Here is a 24463-nt window from a genome sequence, read left to right as displayed (position 1 = left end):
AACCTCCTAGCAACTTACCAGCGATCCCTATCGTTGTTGGGATCGCTGGTAAGTTGCTTAGTGTGACTGGACCTTTAGACCCCCGGTACAAGACAACATTTGGCAAAATAAGTCCTGCCATAGAAAGGGACGTACGTATGCAGGAGTATCAGCAGAAGCTGGTACGCAATCTTACATCAGCTTTTCCACTAAACACCACTGCTGCACAAAGTGAATCTCTACGCTTTGTCATGGGCAGCACGGTGGCTCAGTGGTTAGCACTGCAGTCTTGCAGCGCTGGGGTCCTGGGTTCAAATCCCACTAAGGACACCATCTGCAAGGAGTTTGTATGTTCTCCCCGTGTTTGCGTGGGTTTCCTCCCACACTCCAAAGACATACAGATAGGGACTTTAGATTGTGAGCCCCAAACGGGACAGTGTTGCCATTGAATGTAAAGCGCTGTGGAATTAATAGCGCTATATAAATGAATAAAATTATTATTATTAATTATTATGGCTAGGAGGAAATGGTCTTTCACTTGTCAACATCTGAGGGACAGAGGGGTGGATGCTGTGCTGAGACGGCATTGAATAGGGTGTCCCTGCAGAGTTAAAAATTTGGTCATATACAAAATGAGTGAAAAAAGGCCATATGCTGGTGGAAAGGGGAACAGGTGTGTTGGAAAGGGGAAAAAAGTTTGTGTCCGTGGGTTTGGTGCTTAAGGCACAGTAACAACTGCTAAAGAAACATCATCTGTTACCGGGGAACTGGCAGATTTGGATAAGGTAGTATATATCCCAATCGCCAGTCGGGGTCCACCGTGCTCCTAGATGGAAAAGGAGATGCTGGCAACCCGAAGGTTAGGCGGAGGATACTGAGCTGGGTGCCTCTGAAATAAATAGTAGCCTGAACCGAGTTAGACGACAATCGGATCTGGAGACTGGGAACCCAGTAAGGGTCACAGGGTCCACACACCCACCCAGCCCAGGAACTCCCTATTAAAAACACAGGGGCCATTGGGTACACTGTCCGTGTGCGTAGGGGGCACACCTGTGGACAGCAGGCGCAGCAGCAGCAGCTGCCCAGTTAATGCCACAGTGCTGCAGTAGCAGGACTGGTAGGACAGGAGCTGGTCGTAACCGTTCTGCGTTACCAAGTGTGGTGGCATCCTGCACCGACACCCTATCCCTGCCTACCTCTGGCCTAAAGCTGCAATGGGTTCAACACATGGAGGTGTGCTCTGTCTGAGCATAATAGAAGACTGCGCACCTCCTTTTTGTCTCCAGCCCCTTTTCTAACATGGGTCCGCCCCAACCCAGGGTGGACCACAATGCACCTCCATGACCCAAAAGCACACTGCCACGTCATCAGTGACACTTCAATGAGGACCTCATGGCAGCCACGCCCCAAACACCTCACCAGTCATCGTCTGACGAACAATAATGAGGTGCAAAATCATAGGGGCGGGCCTCTGCGAGCCAGTCCGGAGCGGCCACATCATCAAGACACCTGATGCCCTCTGGACTATCATGGAATGACACCTCACGAACTTGGCCATTGAGTTCCTTTATGGACCTAGACTCTGATGGAGTAAGTTCATGAGCATGCTCATTAGCCTGAAAACAGTCTCAGAAAATCAGCTTCTGCATGCTCTGTAGGCCCAACACAAGACTTAGACACGACACGGAGTCCAAGTACCTGTGCAAAGAGGCTTTTCGCACTAAGTGTGGGAGAATGCATAGTAGCACAAACTGAGGACTTAGCCTCAGGAATGGCACAGTCATGCTGAGCATGCTCACTAGGCGAAACACTGTACTTAGGCTGTGTCTTTGGTAAATCGGCACACGCATGCACACTAGCCGTCTCTCCACACTTAGACGTGGATGAGGAAGCAGCCAGCTGGACGACCCGAGGGACGGACAAAAATGGCAGCTGACGCCTGGGCACAACTGGAACCGAGGCTGGCTGCTTGCATCTATGGCGGCACCGATTCATAACACCAACTACCAGCCAAAATAATAGGTCTACTTCTTCTCTTGGATAATCTGATATGATTCCTTTTTTCAGGGACACGACCATCGCTACCAAATGTAGATGAGGCAACAAAAAAGCAGGTGCTTCAATGGATCTCCAGTGCTCCATCAAGTGGCCTCTCCTCCACTTCAATAGCCCAAATACTCCATTCCTCTGTGGCGTCAAACCAATCGCAATTGCTTCCAAACTGCTCACAAGTTTACACCAGCCCTGTTGAGTATGGCGTAACAGAGATGGTTGAGTCGGCAGAGCTGCTCAGTCACACAATAGCCTGGGAATCAGAGGTCTGCTACAAAGCTGCAGTGAATACAGACAAGGAAATTATCTGCACTGATGCCCAGAAACTTTGTAAGTCTGATCCAGGACCCGATGAAGAAGGTGCTGATGATAATGTACACCCTCATTCCCAAACTGTAAATCATCCTGGTGGAGACAATGGGGAACATGCTGAGGAGACTCAGATACCTGATTGGAACGACAACTTTACTATTCGGTCAGGGCAGGAAGAGGTTGGCTTTGAGGAGTCAGGACAAGGGAAGTGAAAACACACAGGGTGATGATGAGGTTGGAGGCCCCACTTACTTTCAAACCAAAGTCAGCCAATTGATGAGGTCAGCAGAGGAGGTGGAGGAGGATGCTACTGACAACGAAGTTACGTTGTGTCTTCATGGACAGAGACAAAGTACTGGAGCACGTCAACAACTGAATCCTAAGCCACAACTCTGCCTCTGAGCAGAAGTCGTGGTGGCTCCGCAGGTTGCATGGGTTGTAAGCCGTGCCTAGCCTGGGGCTTTTTATACATCGCAAAAGATCACCCAAGTCATGTCATCTGTAAGATTTGTCACCAATCTCTAAGTAGAGTCCAACTGTTACATGGATATGAAGTGATAGCGTGAGGGTGTATTGATGAGCTTTATCCACTGTGAATGCAACATGCTTATTTGCCGTTCATTGCATGCATTGTTGCAGACTACCCACAAGGGGCTGCTGTTTTTTTGCATCTGCCTTTGACTGTTTGGTCACTATAGCAATAGCAAAACGGTCTTCGGTTGAGGAATTGTAGAGCAGAGGAGGAGGTGCTGTATGTGAAGTGAAGGAAAAGCTAAAGGTGTGCGTTACAGCAAGGAGCCACCGCGGAAACACTTTGGTGAATTGTGAGGGGACTCATGTTGGAGTTTGGTGAGGAGGACCGTAACGCATGTGAGCAGCATCCTGTGCCGGAGACCGACATTCATCCGGTGCTGTCTATACTGTTTACCGAGAGAGGATCGTAAACTCTGTATTGATGGCAACTGGACACCACAGTACCCAGGTACGGTAGGCTGGGGCCAGACAGTAATGCGTGCATGCAACACTTTTTCTTAGCAAAACACATATCTAAATCATAGAGGGACAGCGACACATGTTTGCATTGACTGTTGCTTTACAAGATTTCCAGGACTGTGTTGCTGAGCTGTGTGGTTTGCCTTCACACTGTTATCATCTGCCTTATCTGTGAGGCTTCAGCTAACAAGGGTATTCAGGGTGGGTTATGGGTTTTGTCTATCTTTAGGTAGTTAAGTTGTAAACTCTTGTGATGCGACACTGGTAAGTCGTGTTCGCACAAACGCACACACAGACACACACACACACACACACAATTACTCCTGCTATGCAGAAGGATTACCAGGTAGTAGGCAACTGTTCAGACAGTCCCTTGCTTAGGCAAAAGTTGGTGAGCAGGGGGTATAAATCGCCATTACGAGTGTCGCAGCATAGGGGTGTAGGCTTTTGGAATTGTGAATAGATTCTTCTATTCTTTCAGTTTTATGCATAGTTCTTATTGTCTGTTTTTGGAAAGTTAAGCAATCATTTATCAACCCAACTGCCAAGAGTCCCTTTCCTATTGTGTGGTTTTGCTGTATACTGGGGAGCCCACCCTGTACACTACTTTAAATTATTCATAAGTCGCAATGGGAAGTTCACTGTGCTACAATGCGGCCTAGCGGGGCTGTGCTGTGCTGTGGTGTACCTTGCTTGGCACCAGTGAGACACTAAGTTAGTATAGCAGACACTTTTTGGATGCCACTAAGTGTCAGCACTGCTTGCTATAAAAAAAAGCGTAGCAAAAATGGTCAGGAGGGTAGAATGCAGAGGTGGTGGACCTTGCTTGGCACCAGTGGGACACTAAGTTAGTACAGCAGACACTTTTTGGATGCCACTAAGTGTCAGCACTGTTTGCTATAAAAAAAAAGCGTAGCAAAAATGGGCAGGAGGGTAAAATGCAGATGTGGTGTACCTTGCTTGGTACCAGTGGGACATTAAGTTAGTATAGGAGACACTTTTTGGATGCCACTAAGTGTCAGCACTGTTTGCTATAAAAATAGCGTAGCAAAAATGTGCAGGAGGGTACAATGCAGAGGTGTTGTACCTTGCTTGGCACCAGTGGGACACTAAGTTAGTATAGCAGACACGTTTTGGATGCCACTAAGTATCAGCACTGTTTGCTATAAAAAAAGCGTAGCAAAAATGGTCAGGAGGGTAGAATGCAGAGGTGGTGGACCTTGCTTGGCACCAGTGGGACACTAAGTTAGTATAGCAGACACTTTTTGGATGCCACTAAGTGTCAGCACTGTTTGCTATAAAAAAAAATCGTAGCAAAAATGGGCAGGGGGGTAGAATGCAGAGGTGGTGTACCTTGCTTGGCCCCAGTGGGACACTAAGTTAGTATAGCAGACTCTTTTTGGATGCCACTAAGTGTCAGCACTGTTTGCTATAAAAATAGCATAGCAAAAATGGGAAGGAGGATAGAATGCAGAGGTGGTGTAACTTGCTTGGCACCAGTGGGACACTAAGTTAGTATAGCAGACACTGTTTGGATGCCACTAAGTGTCAGTGTTGCGGGCGGAGGGGACGCGCTCGCCACACCCACCCGGGGACTCAAGCAGCGCTCCTCACCCGTGAGTGAAAGGGGATGGTTTGTTTGGGGAGAGAGTTCATGACGCCAACCACGGGACGTGGTGATGATGGCACCAACGCTGCTGGTGACGGGGATCCCGGGAGAGATGGTAGGGAGCAGCGAGGATGTTGTCCCCTCCGTGGGTAGGGGGTTGGTGATCACGGGGCCCGGTGGTGTAACGGGAAGGCTGGATGGCTGGGGTGCAGGGTTGCAGGGACAGCGCGGCGCGGTGCCGGACGGCACTGGTGTACTCACTCAGACAATCAATGACAGAGTCTCTGGTAAACCAAACAGCCGGATGGACGGGTCCCGCAGCCAGCTGCAGTGTTGTTGTGCTCTCCCCGGACGGTGTGATGATGGCTGTCTTTCCCTGCACCTTTTAGAATGTTCTGACTCCTGTGGTTGCCCACCGGAAGTCCGCTCCCCGACATATAGGTGCCGTAGGAGCTCGTTTTGCCCGCAGGCGCTGGCCCTTGGATCTCTAGCCTGTGGCGGTGGCTGTATATCCTCACGGTGTGAACTTTTGCCTTCTGTCGGGTCTTGGTTGTTGGAAAACCCCTGGGGTTCCTGTCACACTCGGATTTGACTATTGTCAGCGGCTCCAAGCCTGGTCGGGGTCCGATGGCCCTGCCTGTGTGCTTAGCTTCACTCCGCTCCCCGGTTCAGTACCGATGGGCCACCGCCCAACCCCGGTCCTACGGCTCTGCAGAGTTCCGCTAACTCCTGCAGACGGCCACCACCGTCTGCTAACCTTGCTGTCAGTGCCTGAGCTCCCACCCAGGCACACGCAGACGTTTTACTCCTCTCACTTTCACCTCCAAAACTCATCTGCCTCTTTTTCCCGCCTCCAGGCCTGTGAACTCCTCGGTGGGTGGGGCCAACCGCCTGGCTCCACCCCACCTGGTGTGGACATCAGACCCTGGAGGGAGGCAACAAGGGTTTTTGTCTGACTGTTGTAACTGTCTAGGGTGGTGGGGTGTGTATGGTGTTATGTATGTGACTACCTGGCTAGTCCAGGGCGTCACATCAGCACTGTTTGCTATAAAAATAGCAAAGCAAAAATGGGCAGGACGGTAGAATGCAGAGGTGGTGTACCTTGCTTGGCACCAGTGGGACACTAAGTTAGTATAGCAGACACTTTTTGGATGCCACTAAGTGACAGCACTGTTTGCTATAAAAATAGTGTAGCAAAAATGGGTAGGAGGGTAGAATGCACAGGTGCTGTAGGTAGCAGGACAGCAAAGGAAGCCTCAGTTTCTATCCCTGCCAATGAAAAAATGCAGCAAGGACTTGGCAGAGCTGATGTAGCCAGATGCTGTTATATAAAGCCTTGCACAGCGTGTGCACGGACCTGCCTAGCAACAATGTCTATTTACGGCTGTAATGCAGCCCTGAAAAGGGCTTAATTTACAAGGAGTCCCTAATCCCTAAAGTGCTGTGTAGATTGCGCTGTATGGCTATAGCGCACACAGCAGCAGCGGGAGCGGGAGCAGTGACTGTCACCCACCCACAGCAGAGAGATAATGGCGGTGACGGGGAAAATGGACGGATCTTAGAGAACAAAGACATATGACATGCACAGCCTATGACACAAGCCCTTGCTTGTCTGGCAAAAATCCACTTTGCAGTGTGTGTCTCTGTGATTTACTGACAGCCTGGCCCACCCCACTGTATGCGCGGTTAGGGAACAAAAAAATAAAATGGCGATCGGTATTCTTTCAGCACTCAGCAGCAGCACTTATCTAAACCGCGTCCCCCCCGCACACTATACGCTGAATTTTGATAATAGCGTGATTCACAGTGACTCACACTATTACAGTGAAAAGCCAGCTAGTAACTAGCGAGGCTTTTTGTTGATCGAACCGTTCTCGAACGTAACTCGAGCTACCGAACTTTTACCAAATCATTCGAGTTCGTCGAACGACTCGAACACCCGCCAAAATCACTCGAACATGAAATTGGCGAACCTCGCTCATCTCTACTGCCTACACCTAAGGCCTGTTTCACACATCAGTGAAAAACACAGACTTTTTCACTGACGTGTTAAAAACGCCTATGTCCCTCCATGTGCCGTGATTTATGGCCCACGTATGTTCTCCATGTGCAATCCGTGATACGAGATCCATACTCCGTGAATGTACATGGACGTATACTCACCTGTACCCGCTCCTGCTCTCTGTGATGCAGCATAGCCGGAGAGGCTATGCTGCATCCGGCCGCTGTGTCTCGCCTCTGCAGCTACTTCCGGGTCGGCTGTGCCGTGCATAAATGAATATGCATGTGTGCTGGCTCGGCACCGACCGAGGTGCTCGGATTCGGGTTGGTCGTGGCTCGAGGGGTCCGGACCCGGGCTCGGCACTCGCTCCGATCCTTGAAAGGGGATTATTTACAGGGGAGAAGTTCGTGACGCCACCTGTGGGTTGCTGTAATGGGAGTACCGCCACTGCTGGAAGGAGTACTGGGGCAGATGGTGTGGAGCAGCATGGTGTCCATCCCTCCGCAGGTAGGGAAGGCCCAGCCTCTGGGGTTTTTGATGGATACTTGGGAGCGCAGGGTGCAGGGGAACCAGGGTACTCACTATGGGTTGTTGTGGTGCTGGATGAGGATTATAAAGCAGATACTCACATTGATGATAAACCAAAGACTCTGTGCATCACAGTCACTGCGGGGGAGCCCGTCCAGGTGTCCGCTCCCACCGGTGTCACTTGGTAATCCGGAGCTGCCTCCATACCCAATTTAGTTCTCTGTTGTGGCACCTTTGACTTAAAGCTGTTGGGGCCCTGCTCACTATATTTTTAGTGTAGCTGTGCTCTTGATGGCTGGCACTTGGGATTTTAGTGGGCCGCTTTACTGGAAAGCCCTATCCCCTGTGGTGTGCTGTCGCCTTCAATCTCTGAGCTCTTAGGGAGGTTCATAAAGAGACTCTCCCTCCCAGGTTAATTATCAGGACGTTGAAACGGCTCCTGACCTAGAGTCCTGTATCCCGTCGTGCTCGGTACCGGTCAGTTCTTTTGGGTTTCTGATGCCGACAGTCCTCCTAGACTATGTCCGTCGCACCCTTCCAATGTCACTGCCACCGGTCCCCAACTCCTCTGGTCACAGACCACCGTCTGCGACCCAACCTCTGTCTAGCTCCCCGGGAGCTACTACTCTAGCTCCCCGGGAGCTACTACTCCAGCTCCTCACTCTTTGAGGGCTCTCACTACTCTCCTACTTCCTCCATACCACCAGTCTGCCTGACCCCTAGGTGGGTGAACTTATTCCACTTAACCAACCCACTGGTGTGTCTGACAGGTCATGATGTGAGGTGTGATTGGGATTTGTGCTGATGGTAGTGACACCCATTTCTTAGGAACCTGAAACCATGGGGGGTATGTCCTGCACCCTGGGTGAGGATTGCAGTACCCTGTGGCACCCTGATATACTCAGGGGCGCCACACATGCCATAATGAGCCGGCCAGGAAGAAGCAGAGAGCAGCTGCCGAACATAGCATCGCTGCAGACGGGTGAGTTGAAAATCCTTTTTATTTTCAATGTCCGCTTTTTTCTGGTACGTGTTTAACGGGCAACATCATAGTGTGGTCCGTGGGACATCAGTGATGCCATAAAAAAACAGACATGTCTCCGTGCGGCAATAACGGACACGCGTGCACGCCGCACGGAGACACGGTCAGTGAAAAATCACTGATGTGTGCACAGACCTATTGATTATAATGGGTCTGCATATGTCCGTGATTTTGGTATGTATAAAAACTAGCACATATGTACCAGAATCACTGACGTCTGAAACAGGCGTAAGCAGAATTCACCTTGCTGTGCTGGTTGCACCTTTGTTTAAAAAGGGACAGTTCCCCGTCCCTATCTGTGGAACATTCCCGCTGAAGTTACAAGACTTTTGTTTCTATATCTTTTACCAGTTAGGCTGTGAAGCCATGTTGAATATAATAGAGGGACTGTTGTAAATACCCTTAGGGCCGAAGCTAGGCCCATGCCACTGAAAAGCTGACAAGCTACACTTTTATTTTTCCTTTTTATTTTTATTTGCACCTGTTGTGCCTTTTTTTCTGCTGGATTCAAGGCACTTAAGTGTAGTTGGAGAGCCCTAAACTCGCAACCATGGACTGTTTACTGTTCTTATATGCCTTATTGTCTACAGGTCCAAGAATGTGAAGAACGTTTGCATAATTGTATGCCTTGAATGCACTTTTTGTCTTGCAGGAAGAAGAACCAAAGACAGACCTGCATATGTTTTGTGTCATTTTATATGTATATTTATAAAAGTGATTTGTATTATTGTTGACATAAACATTATGTAACGTTATTGAAAAATGTTAAAAGACTGTGCCCACATGGACTAATGTGAGATGTTAAAAAAAAGTTATGCTTTTCTACTCTACAAGAACTCTTGTGAGGATTTGCAAACTGGAAAGGAACCATCAAAAATAGCCAGTGCAGTGAAATTCTACAATATGGTCTGTGTGCCCCGCAGCTGCACTCGGGGACGGTGAAAAGTGGTTTGGGGATTTAATCCGCAACCAAGTTCATTCAGTTGTTATTTAGTGCTATTTTGGACTGAAGCTCAGTTAAGTAGTCCGAGGACGTACTACTCTTAGCTACGGGGAACGTGGCGCCCTGTGCCCATTTGCCACAGATAACTACATGTATATTGCCATCTGTATAACATGTATTGTAAGCCTTAATGAGGATTTGGCTATCTCTGCTGCTCACAACAAAACACACATTTTCATACACTCCCTTAGTGAGGCTGTCACTTGAGAGAAAACCAACTCTTGATTGATGCCCTAAAAGGAGAAAGGGGAGGAGCTTAGTTGTGAGGTAAATTTTCAGTCAGAGTTGGTGACATGTGAGGTGAAGTGAGGCATGTAATGAGGAGAGGTCCTGTCCTGTGGTGATTTCTAGAAACCTCTGGAGGGGCCAGCTACATTTTTCAGGGTATCAGTCCCTAAGTCATCGGTGCCTTAAAGGTCGGTGACAAAATTGAGAGACTGCAGCCTTTTTATAAGGGGCAGTGACATTTGCCTGGGAGCACAGTAGCACGTGTGAGTCAGGAAACTTCTAGAAGAAGTAGAGAGTTTTCCTACAGGATTCCACTCACCTGCTCGTCAGAAGGGATCAAAAGTCCAGATTGTGCTGGTCTTGGCAATCCCAGAATACCAAGATACCTATTCCCAGGTAGGGAAACAATGGCAGGAGAAGTACACTCTCACCACACAGCAGAGAAGCCAAACTCCCATTGGGGCAGGGAAAACCACCATCATTGTAAGGCTGAAAAGAGTGTCCAGGACTGTTATGCAGAGCTTCGGTAAAAGCTCCCTGTCCTGTCTCTGGCTGATTTATTCTCTGCTGCGCCTTCCCTACCTCAACACATCCCCCAGAACCAAGCCCCAGTTGGGGGGGGCGAGAGGACAACCCTTTGGCACTACGCATCACCACCTAGCTCCTGGAGACCTCTAGCAGTGCCCAGCCCAGAACCAAGCCCTGGCACTACGCATCACCACCCAACTCCTGGGGACCTCCAGCAGTGCCTGGCCATACCACAGCCGAACATTCCAACTGGCATCACGAACTCTTTAAATTTATTTTATTTTTCTTTCTCCCCTTTTTAAATGTTATTATTATTCCCCATTACTAAAAGCCTGTCGCTCATACCCGGTACGGCCACATCACCGCTTGGAGCCACCGCCGTGACATCAGAAGCCTCCAGGGCAGCACAGATTGGAAGATCAGCCTTACATTGTTTTGCTGGCGATGGTAGCTCCTCCGCACCTTGTTGAATCTAGCACCACTTCTGCCTCCTTGGACACACGTAGTGTGATAATGAAGTCAGGGAGCATACACTCAGATTCACTGTGTATTGCCAGGGAGTCAAAACGTCAAACACAGAAGTGATCTACAAAGAGCTGATGGTGACATCGCTTTTGAATATCATGTCACTTGGGTCTTCAACGAGGTAATGATAACATGATTAGTGGAAGAATTTGTTTGGAGAAATCAATGTCCCATGACAAGTCACCCAATAATTACATATTGTGAACTTGAAAAAAGGATTTTATGGTGATTCAATAATCATGAAAAGGGGTTTGTTAGAAAGTAGATCTAGGGTTCAATAAAGATATGGTGGAGGTTAGGGCACAACAGGTTCCCTTTAATGACTGTGTTTTATCTGCATATGAAAATGATAATTATCACCTGCTTGGTATAATTAGTACTTCATACACCTGATTATAATTCTACAAAATCCCTGACTTTCTATGAGGCCAGCTTCACATGTCCTTGTTTCCAGTACATGTGGGATCTGTGTGCAGAAATACTTGAGGCATGTTGATACTCATACTCATTAAAAGAGTGCGCTCACACTGGTGTATCGCCATCGTATAACATGGCTGAGGGCTATCAGATGTTGATCAGCGATTTTCTTCTCATGCCTATTTGGCATAAGCCAAAGAAAAAAAAAAACAATTCACAGCATGATGTGATTGTCAGTGTGTCTTGGCTCACTTGCAACCATACAAGTCTATGGGTGCGAGTGAAACATTTGACTGAACTAGGATGACATCCCAGTACAGTGTAAGATACGCCGAGACAGACAATGGAGAAGATGGAGAGATTAACCAAATAAATAAATAATTAAAATAAATGTACGAAGTGGGGCCCCTCCATTTTTGATAGCCAGCAAAGGTAAAGAAAACATATGCAGGCTGATATTATCAGGGTGGGAAGATCCATGGTTATTGGGCCCTTCCCATCCAAAAAATACCAACCCACAGTCGTCCTAGAAGTGGTGCATCACATTAGATGCACCAATTCAAACGTTTCACCTTGGTGTTAGTAATGGAGACGTGTCTATCAAACACCCCGATTATTAACCCAGTAATTAAAAAAGGCACAAAAACACACACACAAAAAAAAATACTTCAATAAACAGTTTCCAAAACTTTCCCTCATTTACCATTTTATTAAAATTAAACAAACATGCAGCTCCGCTGTAGTCCACTGAGTCCGTCGTAGTCCAAGAATGAATATCTGAAAAAAAGCCACATAGAGAAATAAAGCAAGACACTTACCTTGGTTCGCCACTTTATTCAAAAGAAAAAAAAATTCCTAGTGCCTTGCGAAAGTATTCGGCTCCCTTGAATTTTTCAACCTTTTCCCACATTTCAGGCTTCAAACATAAGATAAAAATTTCAATGTTATAGTGAAAAATCAACAACAAGTGGGAGACAATTGTGAAGTTGAACGAAATGTATTGCTTATTTTAAACTTTAAAATAAATAAATAACTGAAAAGTGAGGCGTGCAATATTATTCGTCCCCTTTACTTTCAGTGCAGCAAACTAACTCCAGAAGTTCATTGAGGATCTCTGAATGATCCAATGTTGTCCTAAATGACTGGTGATGATAAATATAAGCCACCTGTGTGTAATCAAGTCTCCTATAAACGCACCTGCTCTGTGATAGTCTCAGTGTTCTGTTTAAAGCGCAGATAGCATCATGAAGACCAAGGAACACAACAGGCAGGTCCGTGATACTGTTGTGGAGAAGTTTAAAGTTGAATTTGGTTACAAAAAGATTTTCAAAACTTTAAAAATCCCAAGGAGCACTGTGCAAGCGATCATATTGAAATGGAAGGAGTATCATACCACTGCAAATCTACCAAGACCCGGCCGTCCATCCAAACTTTCATCTCAAACAAGGAGAAGACTGATCAGAGATGCAGCCAAGAGGCCCATGATCACTCTGGATGAACTGCAGAGATCTACAGCTAAGGTGGGAGAGTCTATCCATAGGACAACAATGAGTCGTACACTTCACAAATCTGGCCTTTATGGAAGAGTGGCAAGGAGAAAGCCATTTCTCAAAGCTATCCATAAAAAAGTGTTGTTTAAAGTTTGCCACAAGCCACCTGGGAGACACCAAACATGTGGAAGAAGGTGCTCTGGTCAGATGATCCAAAACGAACTATTTGGGCACAATGCCAAACGATATGTTTGGCATAAAAGCAACACAGCTCATCACCCTGAACACACCATCCCCACTATCAAACATGGTGGTGGCAACATCATGGTTTGGGCCTGCTTTTCTTCAACAGGGAAAGGGAAGATGGTTAAAATTGATGGGAAGATACAAATACAAATAATTAATACAAATAATAAATGCTAATACAAAGTATTAACTTAAAGGGGACGAATAATATTGCACGTCCCACTTTTCAGCTATTTATTTTTTAAAAAAAGTTTAAAATAAGCAATAAATTTTGTTCAACTTCACAATTGTGTCCCACTTATTGTTGATTCTTCACCATAACATTAAAATTTGTATCATTATGTTTGAAGCCTGAAATGTGGGAAAATGTTGAAAAATTCAAGGGAGCCGAATACTTTTGCAAGGCACTGTATTTGATCTGATGTAGTCCAGAGCGAATCCAACGGACAAAGTCTATGGAACATTGTTCTGACACTCTCTAGACTTTGCTTACAGGCAATTCCAGGTCATGCTGTGCTGCATGAGATCTGGTGCCCCAGAAGAGCAGTAATGTTACTGATGTCACAACTCATTGTGCAACATGATACAAAGCTGCATGTGTTGTTTGTTTGTTTATAAAATGTTAAAGGAAAGTTTCAGCGAATGTTATTGAAATAGATTATTTTTTGTGTCTTTTTTGGGGGGGATTACTGGGTTAGTAATGGGGGTGTCCCATTACTAATGTACTGACATTAACCCCATAAACCATTACCCCAATTCCCGCCATACCAGAGCAATCTAGAGGAACCGAGGCGAAGAGCAAGAATTGGTGCATCTAATATAATGTGCCACTTCTGGGATGGCTGCAGGCTGGAATTTTTATGTTGGGAAAGGCCCAATAACCATGGACCTTCCCATCCTATCTGCTTTACCTTTACTGATAACAAAAATAGGAGGGACTCCATGTCGTTTTTTTTTCTTTAATTATTTGGTTAATAGTTGTAAAATGTATCTATTATCTATCTTTACACATCTTTCACATAAAAAAAATTCATTTCAGTGTCATGCATTTTTTCTGGTATGTCACACAGACGACACACGGATAGCACAAGGATTACACTTACGTACACATGTATGACCAGACGGATGGTTAAAATGAATTTGCTACAATTGCGGTTTTTTACATGTACGTGTGAAATGGGACTAAGTGAACCTTGAAAAAATGATGCTTTTAAGGATGGAGTCACACTAGCAAATAGCATCGGATGCGAGAGCATTGGATGTGATATGCTAATGACACTTGGCTCAGGCCCTGCTACGAGTGTAAAGCTGGTGTCACACACAGCGACAACGACAACGACGTCGCTGCTACGTCACCATTTTCTGTGACGTTGCAGCGACGTCCCGTCGCTGTCGCTGTGTGTGACATCCAGCAACGACCTGGCCCCTGCTGTGAGGTCGCCGGTCGTTGCTGAATGTCCAGCTTCATTTTTTGGTCGTCACTCTCCCGCTGTGACACACACATCGCTGTGTGTGACAGCGAGAGAGCGACGAAATGAAGCGAGCAGGGAGCAGGAGCCGGCGTCTGGCAGCTGCGGTAAGCTGTAACCAGCGTAAACATCGGGTAACCAAGGGAAGCCCTTTCCCTGGTTACCCGATATTTACCTTCGTTACCAGCCTCCGCTCTTGCTGCCAGCGCCGGCTCCTGCTCTGTGCACATGTGGCTGCAGTACACATCGGGTAATTAACCCGATGTATACTGTAGCAAGGAGAGCAAGGAGCCAGCGCTAAGCAGTGCGCGCGGCTCCCTGCTCTCTGCACTGTGACATGTAGCTGCAGCACACATCGGGTTAATTAACCCGATGTGTACTGTACCTAGGAGAGCAAGGAGCCAGCGCTAAGCGCGGCTCCCTGCTCTCTGCACTTTGACATGTAGCTGCAGCACACATCGGGTTAATTAACCCAATGTGTACTGTACCTAGGAGAGCAAGGAGCCAGCGCTAAGCGCGGCTCCCTGCTCTCTGCACATGTAGCACAGCGACGTTATGATCGCTGCTTCTGCTGTGTTTGACAGCTAAGCAGCGATCATAACAGCGACTTACAAGGTCGCTGTTACGTCACCGAAAATGGTGACGTAACAGCGACGTCGTTGTCGCTGTCGCTTAGTGTGAACCCAGCTTAAGCCGGGTGTCATTATTCTGAGATCTGGTATTCTCACATACGAGAGTCGGATCACACGTGTGGAGAAGATGGAGAGATTAATCTCTCCACCTTCTCCATTGCCTGTCTTGGCGTATATCGGACTGCAGACAGATGTCATCCGAGTGCAGTCTGATGTTTCACACGCATCCATAGACTTGTATGCGTGTGTGTGAGTAGAGATACACTGCCATTCACATCATGCTGCAATTTTTTTCCTCAGTCTGATTAGTGCGGAGGAAAAACTCGCCCATCTGCTCTGCCTCATTGACTAACATTGGTCCGAGTGCAATGCAATATTTTCTCGCATTGCACTCATCTGATTTAAACACTAGTGTGAGTGAGACCTAAGGGCTCGTTCAGATGTCAGTGCAACATTGTCCGGGCACAGACCAGAATGCTCGGACTGGCCACGGGTCTTCCGACTAGAGCATGACACCTTCATATATTTCTATGAGGCTATCACGCTGGGGTTAGGAAACCCCCATCAGTCTGTTACATTGCGGTCTATGCATGGACTGGCTGTGCGTCTCCTATCCCAAGCGTGATAGCTTCATATATTTCTATGAGACTGTCAGGCTCTGGTCAAGAGACCTACGCCAGTCTGTTACATTGCGGTCAATGCATGGACTGGCCGTTGGTCTCCTGTCTCAAGCACGACAGCTTCATATATTTCTACGAGGCTGTCATGCTTGGGTCAAGGCACCCCAGCCAGTCTGGTACATTGTGGTTCGCGCATGGACTGGCCACAGGTCGCCTGTGCCAAGCCAGTCTCATAGAAATATACGACGCTATCACGTTCTGGTCTGGAGACCTGTGGCCAGTCCGAGCACTCTGGTCTGTGCATGGACCATGTTGCACAGATGTCTGAAGGAACCCTAATGTTGAGTATTTTACCTCAGTATTTGTAAGGCTACTTTCACACTTGCGTTGTGCGGCATCCGTCACAATGCGTTGTGTGACGCATGTGACGGATGTGTTGTAAATAGTGTGATAATAAAGGCTACAGATTCCTGTGAAATAACGTGTTGCGTTCTTTTAGTTTTCTTTAGCCGAGAGAGACAGAGCCCCCATCATCACTGCATACACGCAGGCACTACAGCCCCCCATCATCACCGCATACACGTAGTCACTACAGCCCCCTTTATCACCGCACACACCGGCACTACCGCCCCCATCATCGCCGCATACATGCAGGCACTACAGCCCCCATCATCACCGCATACACGCATGCACTACCTCACCCATCATCACCGCACACACGCAGGCACTACCTGAGTGACTTCACCGCTGATCGCGCGACTCACTTCAGTTGCTGCATGGAGCTCACAGCGAGCGGCGGTGTTCTACGGCCCTTCCAGTCAGCTTCATGTAGTAGAGCTGGATGCATCGCGGGACCTCTGTGGATTACGTCAGACCTGGAGGGGTAATTGGGAATTTTAATAAAGTGGTGAAACAGGGTGTTTTTTTTGTCTTTTATTCCAAATAAAGGATTTTTTTTGGGTGTGTGTGTTTATTTACTTTCACTTACAGGTTAATCATTGGGGGTGTCTCATAGACGCCTGCCATGATTAACCTAGGACTTAGTGGCAGCTATGGACTGCCATTAACTCTTTATTACCCCGATTGCCACCACACCAGGGTAATTCGGGATGAGCTGGGTAGAGTCTCGAGACTGTCACATCTAATAGATGCGGCAATTCAGGAGGGCGGCTGCTGGATGATATTTTTAGGCTGGGGGGCTCCCCATACTGTGGGGCTCCCCATCCTGAGAATACCAGCCTCCAGCCATGTGGCTTTATCTTGGCTGGTATCAAAATTGGGGGGACCATTGCACGCCTTTTTTTTAAATTATTTATTTTACTGCACGATATAGATCCGCCCACCGGCAGCTGTGATTGGTTGCAGTGAGACAGCTGTCACTCAGCGTGGGGGCGTGTCTGACTGCAACCAATCATGGGCGTCGGTGGGCGGGGGAAGCAGGGAATACCAGATGGAATAATGAGTGGCCGGCATTTTCAAAACCAGGAGAAGCCACTGAACAGCTGTGCAGCGCCACGCCGGTGATATGAGGGAGGGGGAGGGGGGGGAGAGAGAGGGAAGGAGAGGGAAGGAGAGGGAGGGGGAGAGAGGGAGAGGGAGGGGGAGAGAGGGAGAGGGAGGGGGAGAGAGGGAGAGGGAGGGGGAGAGAGGGAGAGGGAGGGGGAGAGAGGGAGAGGGAGGGGGAGAGAGGGAGAGGGAGGGGGAGAGAGGGAGAGGGAGGGGGAGAGAGGGAGAGGGAGGGGGGGAGAGGGAGGGGGAGAGAGGGAGAGGGAGGGGAGAGAGGGAGAGGGAGGGAGAGGGAGGGGGGAGAGAGGGAGGGAGAGGGAGGGGGGAGAGAGGGAGGGAGGGGGAGGGGGAGAGAGGGGGGAGAGAGGGAGGGGGAGAGAGGGAGGGAGAGGGAGGGGGAGGGGGAGAGAGGGAGGGGGAGAGAGGGAGGGAGAGGGAGGGAGGGAGAGGGAGGGGGAGGGGGAGAGAGGGAGGGAGAGGGAGGGGGAGGGAGAGATAGAGAGGGAGGGAGAGGGGGAGAGAGGGAGGGGGAGAGAGGGAGGGAGAGGGAGGGGGAGAGAGGGAGGGAGAGGGAGGGGGAGGGAGGGAGGGAGAGGGAGGGGGGAGAGAGGGAGGGAGGGGGAGGGGGAGAGAGGGAGGGGGAGAGAGGGAGGGGGAGAGAGGGAGGGAGAGGGAGGGGGAGGGGGAGAGAGGGAGGGGGAGAGAGGGAGGGAGAGGGAGGGTGAGGGGGAGAGAGGGAGGGAGAGGGAGGGGGAGGGAGAGATAGAGAGGGAGGGAGAGGGGGAGAGAGGGAGGGGGAGAGAGGGAGGGAGAGGGAGGGGGAGAGAGGGAGGGAGAGGGAGGGAGAGGGAGGGAGAGGGAGGGGGAGAGAGGGAGGGGGAGGGGGAGAGAGGGAGGGGGAGGGGGAGAGAGGGAGGGAGAGGGAGAGAGACCTGGAGTGCTTTTAAACGATTTAGAATGTTCTGCTGGACATGCTCAGTAGAACGTGATGGAATCCTGCACTGGAATCTGTCGCCAAACGCATAGTGACGGAATCCAGCACCATAGACATTCATTATGCCTCTTAATGGATCCCAACGAAATCCTGTGGAGTGCGTTTTTTTACAGCAACAACAAATGCTACATGCTGTGTTCCATCCGCCCGGCGCTAAGTCAGCGTCGGCTGGCAGATGCAACGCAGACAATGGCGTCGCAGTGCGCCATCAATACAAGTCTATGGGAAACAGCGCAAGCCGTTAACGGCTTGCGCTATTTTCCATAGCGGCGGATTGTCACGAACGCAAGTGGAAAAGTAGCCTTACAAATACTGAGATAAAGAAATGTCCAAACACTGAATGTGTGAATATGACCTAAGGGAAAGGAAGGTCACACCAAGTAATGATTTGATTTTGCTTTCTCCCTTGTGCAATGAATTTTGTTAATTGATAAAATAAACTATTAACACTTTGATTATTTAGAGCAGCCTTTACATCACAGCATTTTTCTCACCTACCTAAAACTTTAGCACAGTAGTATAGCTATTAGTAATAAGCTGTGGTGGTAGCCCAGACCCAGTGGTGTCTCCTCAGGGAGCAGACACTACAACAGCCATTGTTCCCAGCACACATGACTGGATTGTGCATTGTGGCCGCTGCACAGCTGTGAGAATCCAGGTCAGCGCTGTGTGGAGATTGTCAGCAGGTGGTGCCATCTTATCAGGCATTGCTGCACACGCAGGGAGGAGGCCCTGTCATGTCACCCGACACCATTCCTCTCACCACACATAGTGACAATAGAGCACAGCCGGTCACCTCACCTCCACATTGTACGTACTGAAGAGGGGGCTTCTGTAGCCATGTAATTAGCTGTTCCCTTCTGGGTAATGCTAGTGGCAGGAGTGGGCAGTGGGGCACATACTTTATGAGTGACAGCAGTCCCTAGAATTAAGCAGGGCGATATTTCTAGTCATGGCTGACTGATGTGCCCGCCTGGTGTGAGGAGGCTGCCGGGGATCACGTCAGGGACATAGAGGTGTGTCTGGAGATGTGTGCAAACTTTTATCAAATGATTGGGAGGGAGTGAGGCGCTGACTCCAGCCCGTGCCGGCTGTGCCCGCTGCCCGTGCCGGCTGTGCCCGCTGCCCGTGCCGGCTGTGCCCGCTGCCCGTGCCGGCTGTGCCCGTTGCTCGTGCCGGCTGTGCCCGCTGCTCGTGCCGGCTGTGCCCGCTGCCCGTGCCGGCTGTGCCCGCTGCCCGTGCCGGCTGTGCCCATTGCTCGTGCCGGCTGTGCCCGCTGCCCGTGCCGGCTGTGCCCATTGCTCGTGCCGGCTGTGCCCATTGCTCGTGCCGGCTGTGCCCATTGCTCGTGCCGGCTGTGCCCATTGCTCGTGCCGGCTGTGCTCATTGCTCGTGCCGGCTGTGCCCATTGCTCGTGCCGGCTGTGCTCATTGCTCGTGCCGGCTGTGCCCATTGCTCGTGCCGGCTGTGCTCATTGCTAGTGCCGGCTGTGCCCGCTGCCAGCGGTGAATGTGATTCTCTCTCACAGGCTGGCTCCGGATCCCCAGCTCCATTATACCAGGGACCTCACCATGCCCAGCGCCTCCAGCCTGGCAGCCGCGCTGCTCCTCATCCTCCTGGCTGCGGACACCTCGGATGGCAGTGAGTACATGGCTGCTTGGTAACGGGTTATTATTAGAGGGCAGGACCCCCAGGGTATGAATATGTTCCAGTCACCCGTGGTAATTGGCACCACACTGTGCCAGTTGTTTGGTATGGTGATAGAGCTGCATTGTCCCCATGATTGCTTCACCCTGCACATGGGAAGCAGCTGGCATGGATTTGTTTTTATCTCCTCGGCCAGTTGTACAGGATACTAAAGGTCATACACTGATTCTAGTCTCCTCAGCTCCTACAATGGAGACCGTGCAAACTTAGAAAATAATAACAAACCCATCAGACTTGTCATAAAACAAGACTTTTGGCTTTGGTGCCTCTGGTTTTGCCATGTGTCAACCGATTCTTCACAGTTTGTAGTTGTTATGCTTTGTGTCTATCGTCCATATGCTATACCTTGTGTTGAAGTTTTGCTACTAGTCTTGCAAACGTGTGTGTATGTGTAAAATATATATATACACACGTTTGCAAGACTAGTAGCAAAACTCCAAAAAAGTGCAGAATGGAAGTACAAATAGGCATAACATAACATATGTTGCCTATTTGTACTTCCATTCTGTACTTTTTTTGTAGGGGAGTGCAATGGGACAAAATTGTAAAAGTCTCATAGATCCAGGGCAGTTCCTCAAATGTGTCCTGAACCTCTATGCTGCAGAGGATGTTGGTAATATTCATGTAAGAAATAAAATGGTTCAAGTGTCATCCATGCTTGGTCAGTGTTTCAATAGTGTATAGAAAATTCGGAGAGCAACACACCATTCACTTTGAGGTGCTAGTGAAATGGGATTGGATTCTTATCAGTAGATGTATTCCCAAGCATGTACCCATATATACAGAGGTGCTCCTGGAAAGCAACAGAAAATGGGTGACGTTAGGATTCACTAGAATCTTTCTACAACAGATGCTCATAAGAGTACCTGGAGGGAGAGTATCTCATGTGGTACTGTACAGCCCCTAGTGTGTGTGTGTGTATATATATATACACAACACTGTACAGCCCCTAGTGTGTGTGTGTGTGTATACAACACTGTACAGCCCCTAGAGTGTGTGTGTATGTATACAACACTGTACAGCCCCTAGTGTGTGTGTGTGTGTGTGTGGACAACTGTACAACCCCTCGTGTGTGTGTGTGGGGGTGGACAACTGTACAACCCCTCGTGTGTGTGTGTGGGGGTGGACAACTGTACAACCCCTCGTGTGTGTGTGTGGGGGTGGACAACTGTACAACCCCTAGTGTGTGTGTGTGTGGACAACACTGTACAGCCCTTTGTGTGTGTGTGTGTGTGGACAACACTGTACAACTCTACGAGAGACTCTCCCTCCCAGTACTCTTATGCGCTACTGTTGGAGAATCGAAACGTCGCGTATCTTCTGTCAAGTTCCAAGAGCACCTATGTATACAGTGCCATGCGAAAGTTTTCAGCATCCTTGGCATTTTGTGTCTTGCTACCTCACAACCTGGAATTTCACTGTTTTTGTGTTTTTTTTTTTTGTTTTTTTTTTGGTGGGTTTGCATCAGTTCATGTACAGAACATGCCTACAACTGTGAACACTTGGTTTTCTTTTTATTGTGAAGCAAACAACAAATAGAACAAAATAACTGAAAACGTCAGTGTGTGTAACTATTCACCCCCCTTAAGTCAGTACTTTGTAGAGCCTCCTTTTGCAGCAATTACAGCTGCAAGTTGCTTTGGATAAGTCTCTATGAGCTCTTACATCTTGCCACTCTCTAATTTTTGTCCATTCCTCAAGGCAAAACTGCTTCAGCTTTTTATGGTTTCCTCTGGTGAACAGCAATCTTCAAATCTGATTACAGATTCTCTACTGGATTAAGGTCTGGGCTTTGACTAGACCACTCAATACAGTTACATGATTCCCCTTAAACCACTCGAGTGTTTCTTTAGCAGTATGCTTTGGGTCATTGTCTTGTTGGAAGATGATCCTCCGTCCCAATCTCAAATCCCTAGCAGACTAAAACAGGTTTTGCTCAAAAAAATCCCTGTATTCGCACTATCCATCTTGCCCTCGACTCGGAACATTTTCCCTGTCCTTGCTGCCGATAAACATCCCCACAGCATTATCCTGCCACCACCATGTTCACTGTAGGGATGATGTTCTTGGAGTGATGAGCTGTGTTTTTTTTTTTTTGTTTGTTTTTTTTTGACACAAGACATAGCGTTTACTTAAGTGGACAAAAAGTTATATTTTGCTCTCATTTGACCACAACACCTTCCTCCATACATTTGGGGGAGTCCCCCACATGTCTTTTGGCAATCTCCAAACGAGCGTTTCAATTTTTGGCTGTAAGTAAAAGGTTTTTTTTTTTTTCTGGACACTATTCCATAAAGCCCAGCTCTGTGGAGTGTATGGCTAAAGCCCGTTTCACACATCCGGCATTTCGCCAGATCTGGCACGCATGCAGTACAGTACATTCATTTACATTGGAAGGTCGGCTTCATGCGGACAAATGTGGTTGTGCATGAAGCACACAACCGCATGGTGTCGCGCTTCCTTTGTAAATTAATATACTGTACTGCATACATGACGGATCCGGCATCCGGCGAAATGCCAGATGTGTGAAGCGGGCCTTATTGTGATCGTATAGACAGATACTTGAGTCTCTGTTTGGAAACTCTGCAGCTCATTCACGGTTACCATTGGTCTCTGTGCTGCCTCTGATTAATGCCCTCCTTGTCCAGGCTGGGAGTTTTGGTGACGGCCCTCTCTTGGCAGGCTTGTTGGGGGACCATGTTCTTTCTATTTGATGATAATGGATTTGATGGTGCTCCAGGGGATCATCAGAAATTGAGATTCAGAGATTGTCTCTGACTTGTTTGGAGATCTCCTTGGTCTTCATGGTGTTTGGTTAGGGGTGCTTCACACACAGCGAGCTCGCTGCCGAGATCGCTGCTGAGTCACGCTTTTTGTGACGCAGCAGTGACCTCATTAGCGATCTCTCTGTGTGTGACACTGAGCAGCGATCTGGCCCCTGCTGCGAGATCGCTGCTCGTTACACACAGCCCTGGTTCGTTTTCTTCAAAGGCGCTCTCCCACTGTGACACGCAGATCGCTGTGTGTGACAGCGAGAGAGCGACGAAATGAAGTGAGCAGGAGCCGGAATCTGGCAGCTGCGGTAAGCTGTAACCAAGATAAACATCGGGTAACCAAGGTGGTTACCCGATATTTACCTTAGTTACCAGCCTCCGCAGCTCTCACGCTGCCTGTGCTGCCAGCTCCGGCTCTCTGCACATGTAGTTGCTGTACACATCGGGTTAATTAACCCGATGTGTACTGTAGCTAGGAGAGCAAGGAGCCAGCGCTAAGCAGTGTGCGCGGCTCCCTGCTCTCTGCACATGTAGCTGCATTACACATCGGGTTAATTAACCCGATGTGTACTGTAGCTAGGAGAGCAAGGAGCCAGCGCTAAGCTAAGCGGTGTGCGCTGGTAACTAATGTAAACATCGGGTAACCATACCCGATGTTTACCTTGGTTACCAGTGTCCGCAGCTTCCAGACGCCGGCTCCGTGCAAGCGCAGCGTCGCTTGCACGTCGCTGCTGGCTGGGGGCTGGTCACTGGTCGCTGGTGAGATTTGCCTGTTTGACAGCTCACCAGCGACCATGTAGCGAAGCAGCAGCGATCCTGACCAGGTCAGATCGCTGGTCGGATCGCTGCTGCATCGCTAAAGTGTGACGCTACCCTTAGTGGTGCCTCTTGCTTAATGGTGTTGCAGCCTCTGTGGCCTTTCAGAAAAGGTGTGTGTATATACAGATAGACCATGGAACACTTTATATTGCTTGTAGCACTTCAATAAAATTATTTCACATTGCAAGAAACGAGTGTGCAATGAATACTTCTACTGAGTTTTTAATATGTGATTTTCACTAAAAAAATAAATAAATTGCAAAGCTTCTCCTAGTCAATACAATGTTACTCACAAGCAGCATGCAGATTGTTCACTGATGCCATCTGTCCGCCATCTGTGATTTTCACCAACCCGTAGGCTTGTATGGGTGATTTTTATCCATGACTGATCAAAAACAAACAAGTCTGTGATTTTTCATGATTGCTACTGGTTATTATTTGAAAAAACGCGGAGGCAGCAGAACACACAGTAATGGGAATTTCCCTCCATCTGACAAATCATTTCCAATGTTACTGATAACTTGCACTATAGACGCGGTCCCTCTCTATAAGATCCATCTTTCTTTTAGCAGTAACCAGGTACTTTGGGGTTTCTATTTATTTATAAGGTATCTTCAAGAGTACAGTGGTACCTCAGTTTTCGTTGACATCAGTTATCGTTGGTTTCAGTTTTTGTTGATTTTTTTTTTTTTTTTTTTTTTGCACTAAAAATTTGCTTCGGTTTTCGTTGGTTGCCTCGGTTTTCGTTTTTTTTTTTCAGTATGCCCTCGTGACTACATTATATTCATTTCTTATTGTTTTTAGTATTAAACAATATCTTTATTCTCTATAAAAAGCGTGTTTGGTATGTATTTTAGAGTGTCTAATACAAATTAATTGGATTTACATTGATTCCTATGGAAATAATTGCTTCAGTTTTAGTTGATTGTATTCAGACGGATTATCAACGAAACCGAGGTATCACTGTAGCATCATATAGTACTAGTCT

The 24463-nt window shown here is 48.3% G+C and overlaps 1 protein-coding gene and 1 long non-coding RNA gene across 7 annotated transcripts in view; one reads left to right on the top strand and one right to left on the bottom strand.

Moving 5' to 3' along the window:
* Window positions 1-19835, bottom strand: part of LOC142291699 (uncharacterized) — a 50644-nt gene extending 30809 nt beyond the window's left edge. The window contains exons 1-3 of one of the 3 annotated variants that reach the window (XR_012750526.1): window positions 19746-19835; window positions 16440-16550; window positions 11911-11995 (exon numbers count right to left, since the gene is read on the bottom strand). This is a non-coding gene — a long non-coding RNA (uncharacterized LOC142291699). Of the gene's footprint in view, window positions 1-11910; window positions 11996-16406; window positions 16551-19745 lie in introns of those variants that run through there. The other 2 variants (XR_012750527.1, XR_012750525.1) reach the window with 2 other exon arrangements.
* GAS6 (growth arrest specific 6) overlaps window positions 18899-24463 on the top strand; it is a 157149-nt gene continuing 151584 nt past the window's right edge. Inside the window, exons 1-2 of one of the 4 annotated variants that reach the window (XM_075336420.1) lie at window positions 18899-18985; window positions 19704-19816. In XM_075336420.1, coding sequence (XP_075192535.1) covers window positions 19747-19816 — 70 coding nt within the window. In that variant the 5' untranslated portion in view covers window positions 18899-18985; window positions 19704-19746. Of the gene's footprint in view, window positions 19018-19073; window positions 19192-19258; window positions 19817-24463 lie in introns of those variants that run through there. The other 3 variants (XM_075336418.1, XM_075336421.1, XM_075336419.1) reach the window with 3 other exon arrangements.

This window comes from Anomaloglossus baeobatrachus, chromosome 2 (genome assembly GCF_048569485.1).
Source record: "Anomaloglossus baeobatrachus isolate aAnoBae1 chromosome 2, aAnoBae1.hap1, whole genome shotgun sequence".
NCBI classification, from domain to species: domain Eukaryota; kingdom Metazoa; phylum Chordata; class Amphibia; order Anura; family Aromobatidae; genus Anomaloglossus; species Anomaloglossus baeobatrachus.
The sequence above is the reverse complement of the archived record's forward strand: the minus strand, read 5'-3'. Positions and strand labels throughout refer to the sequence as shown.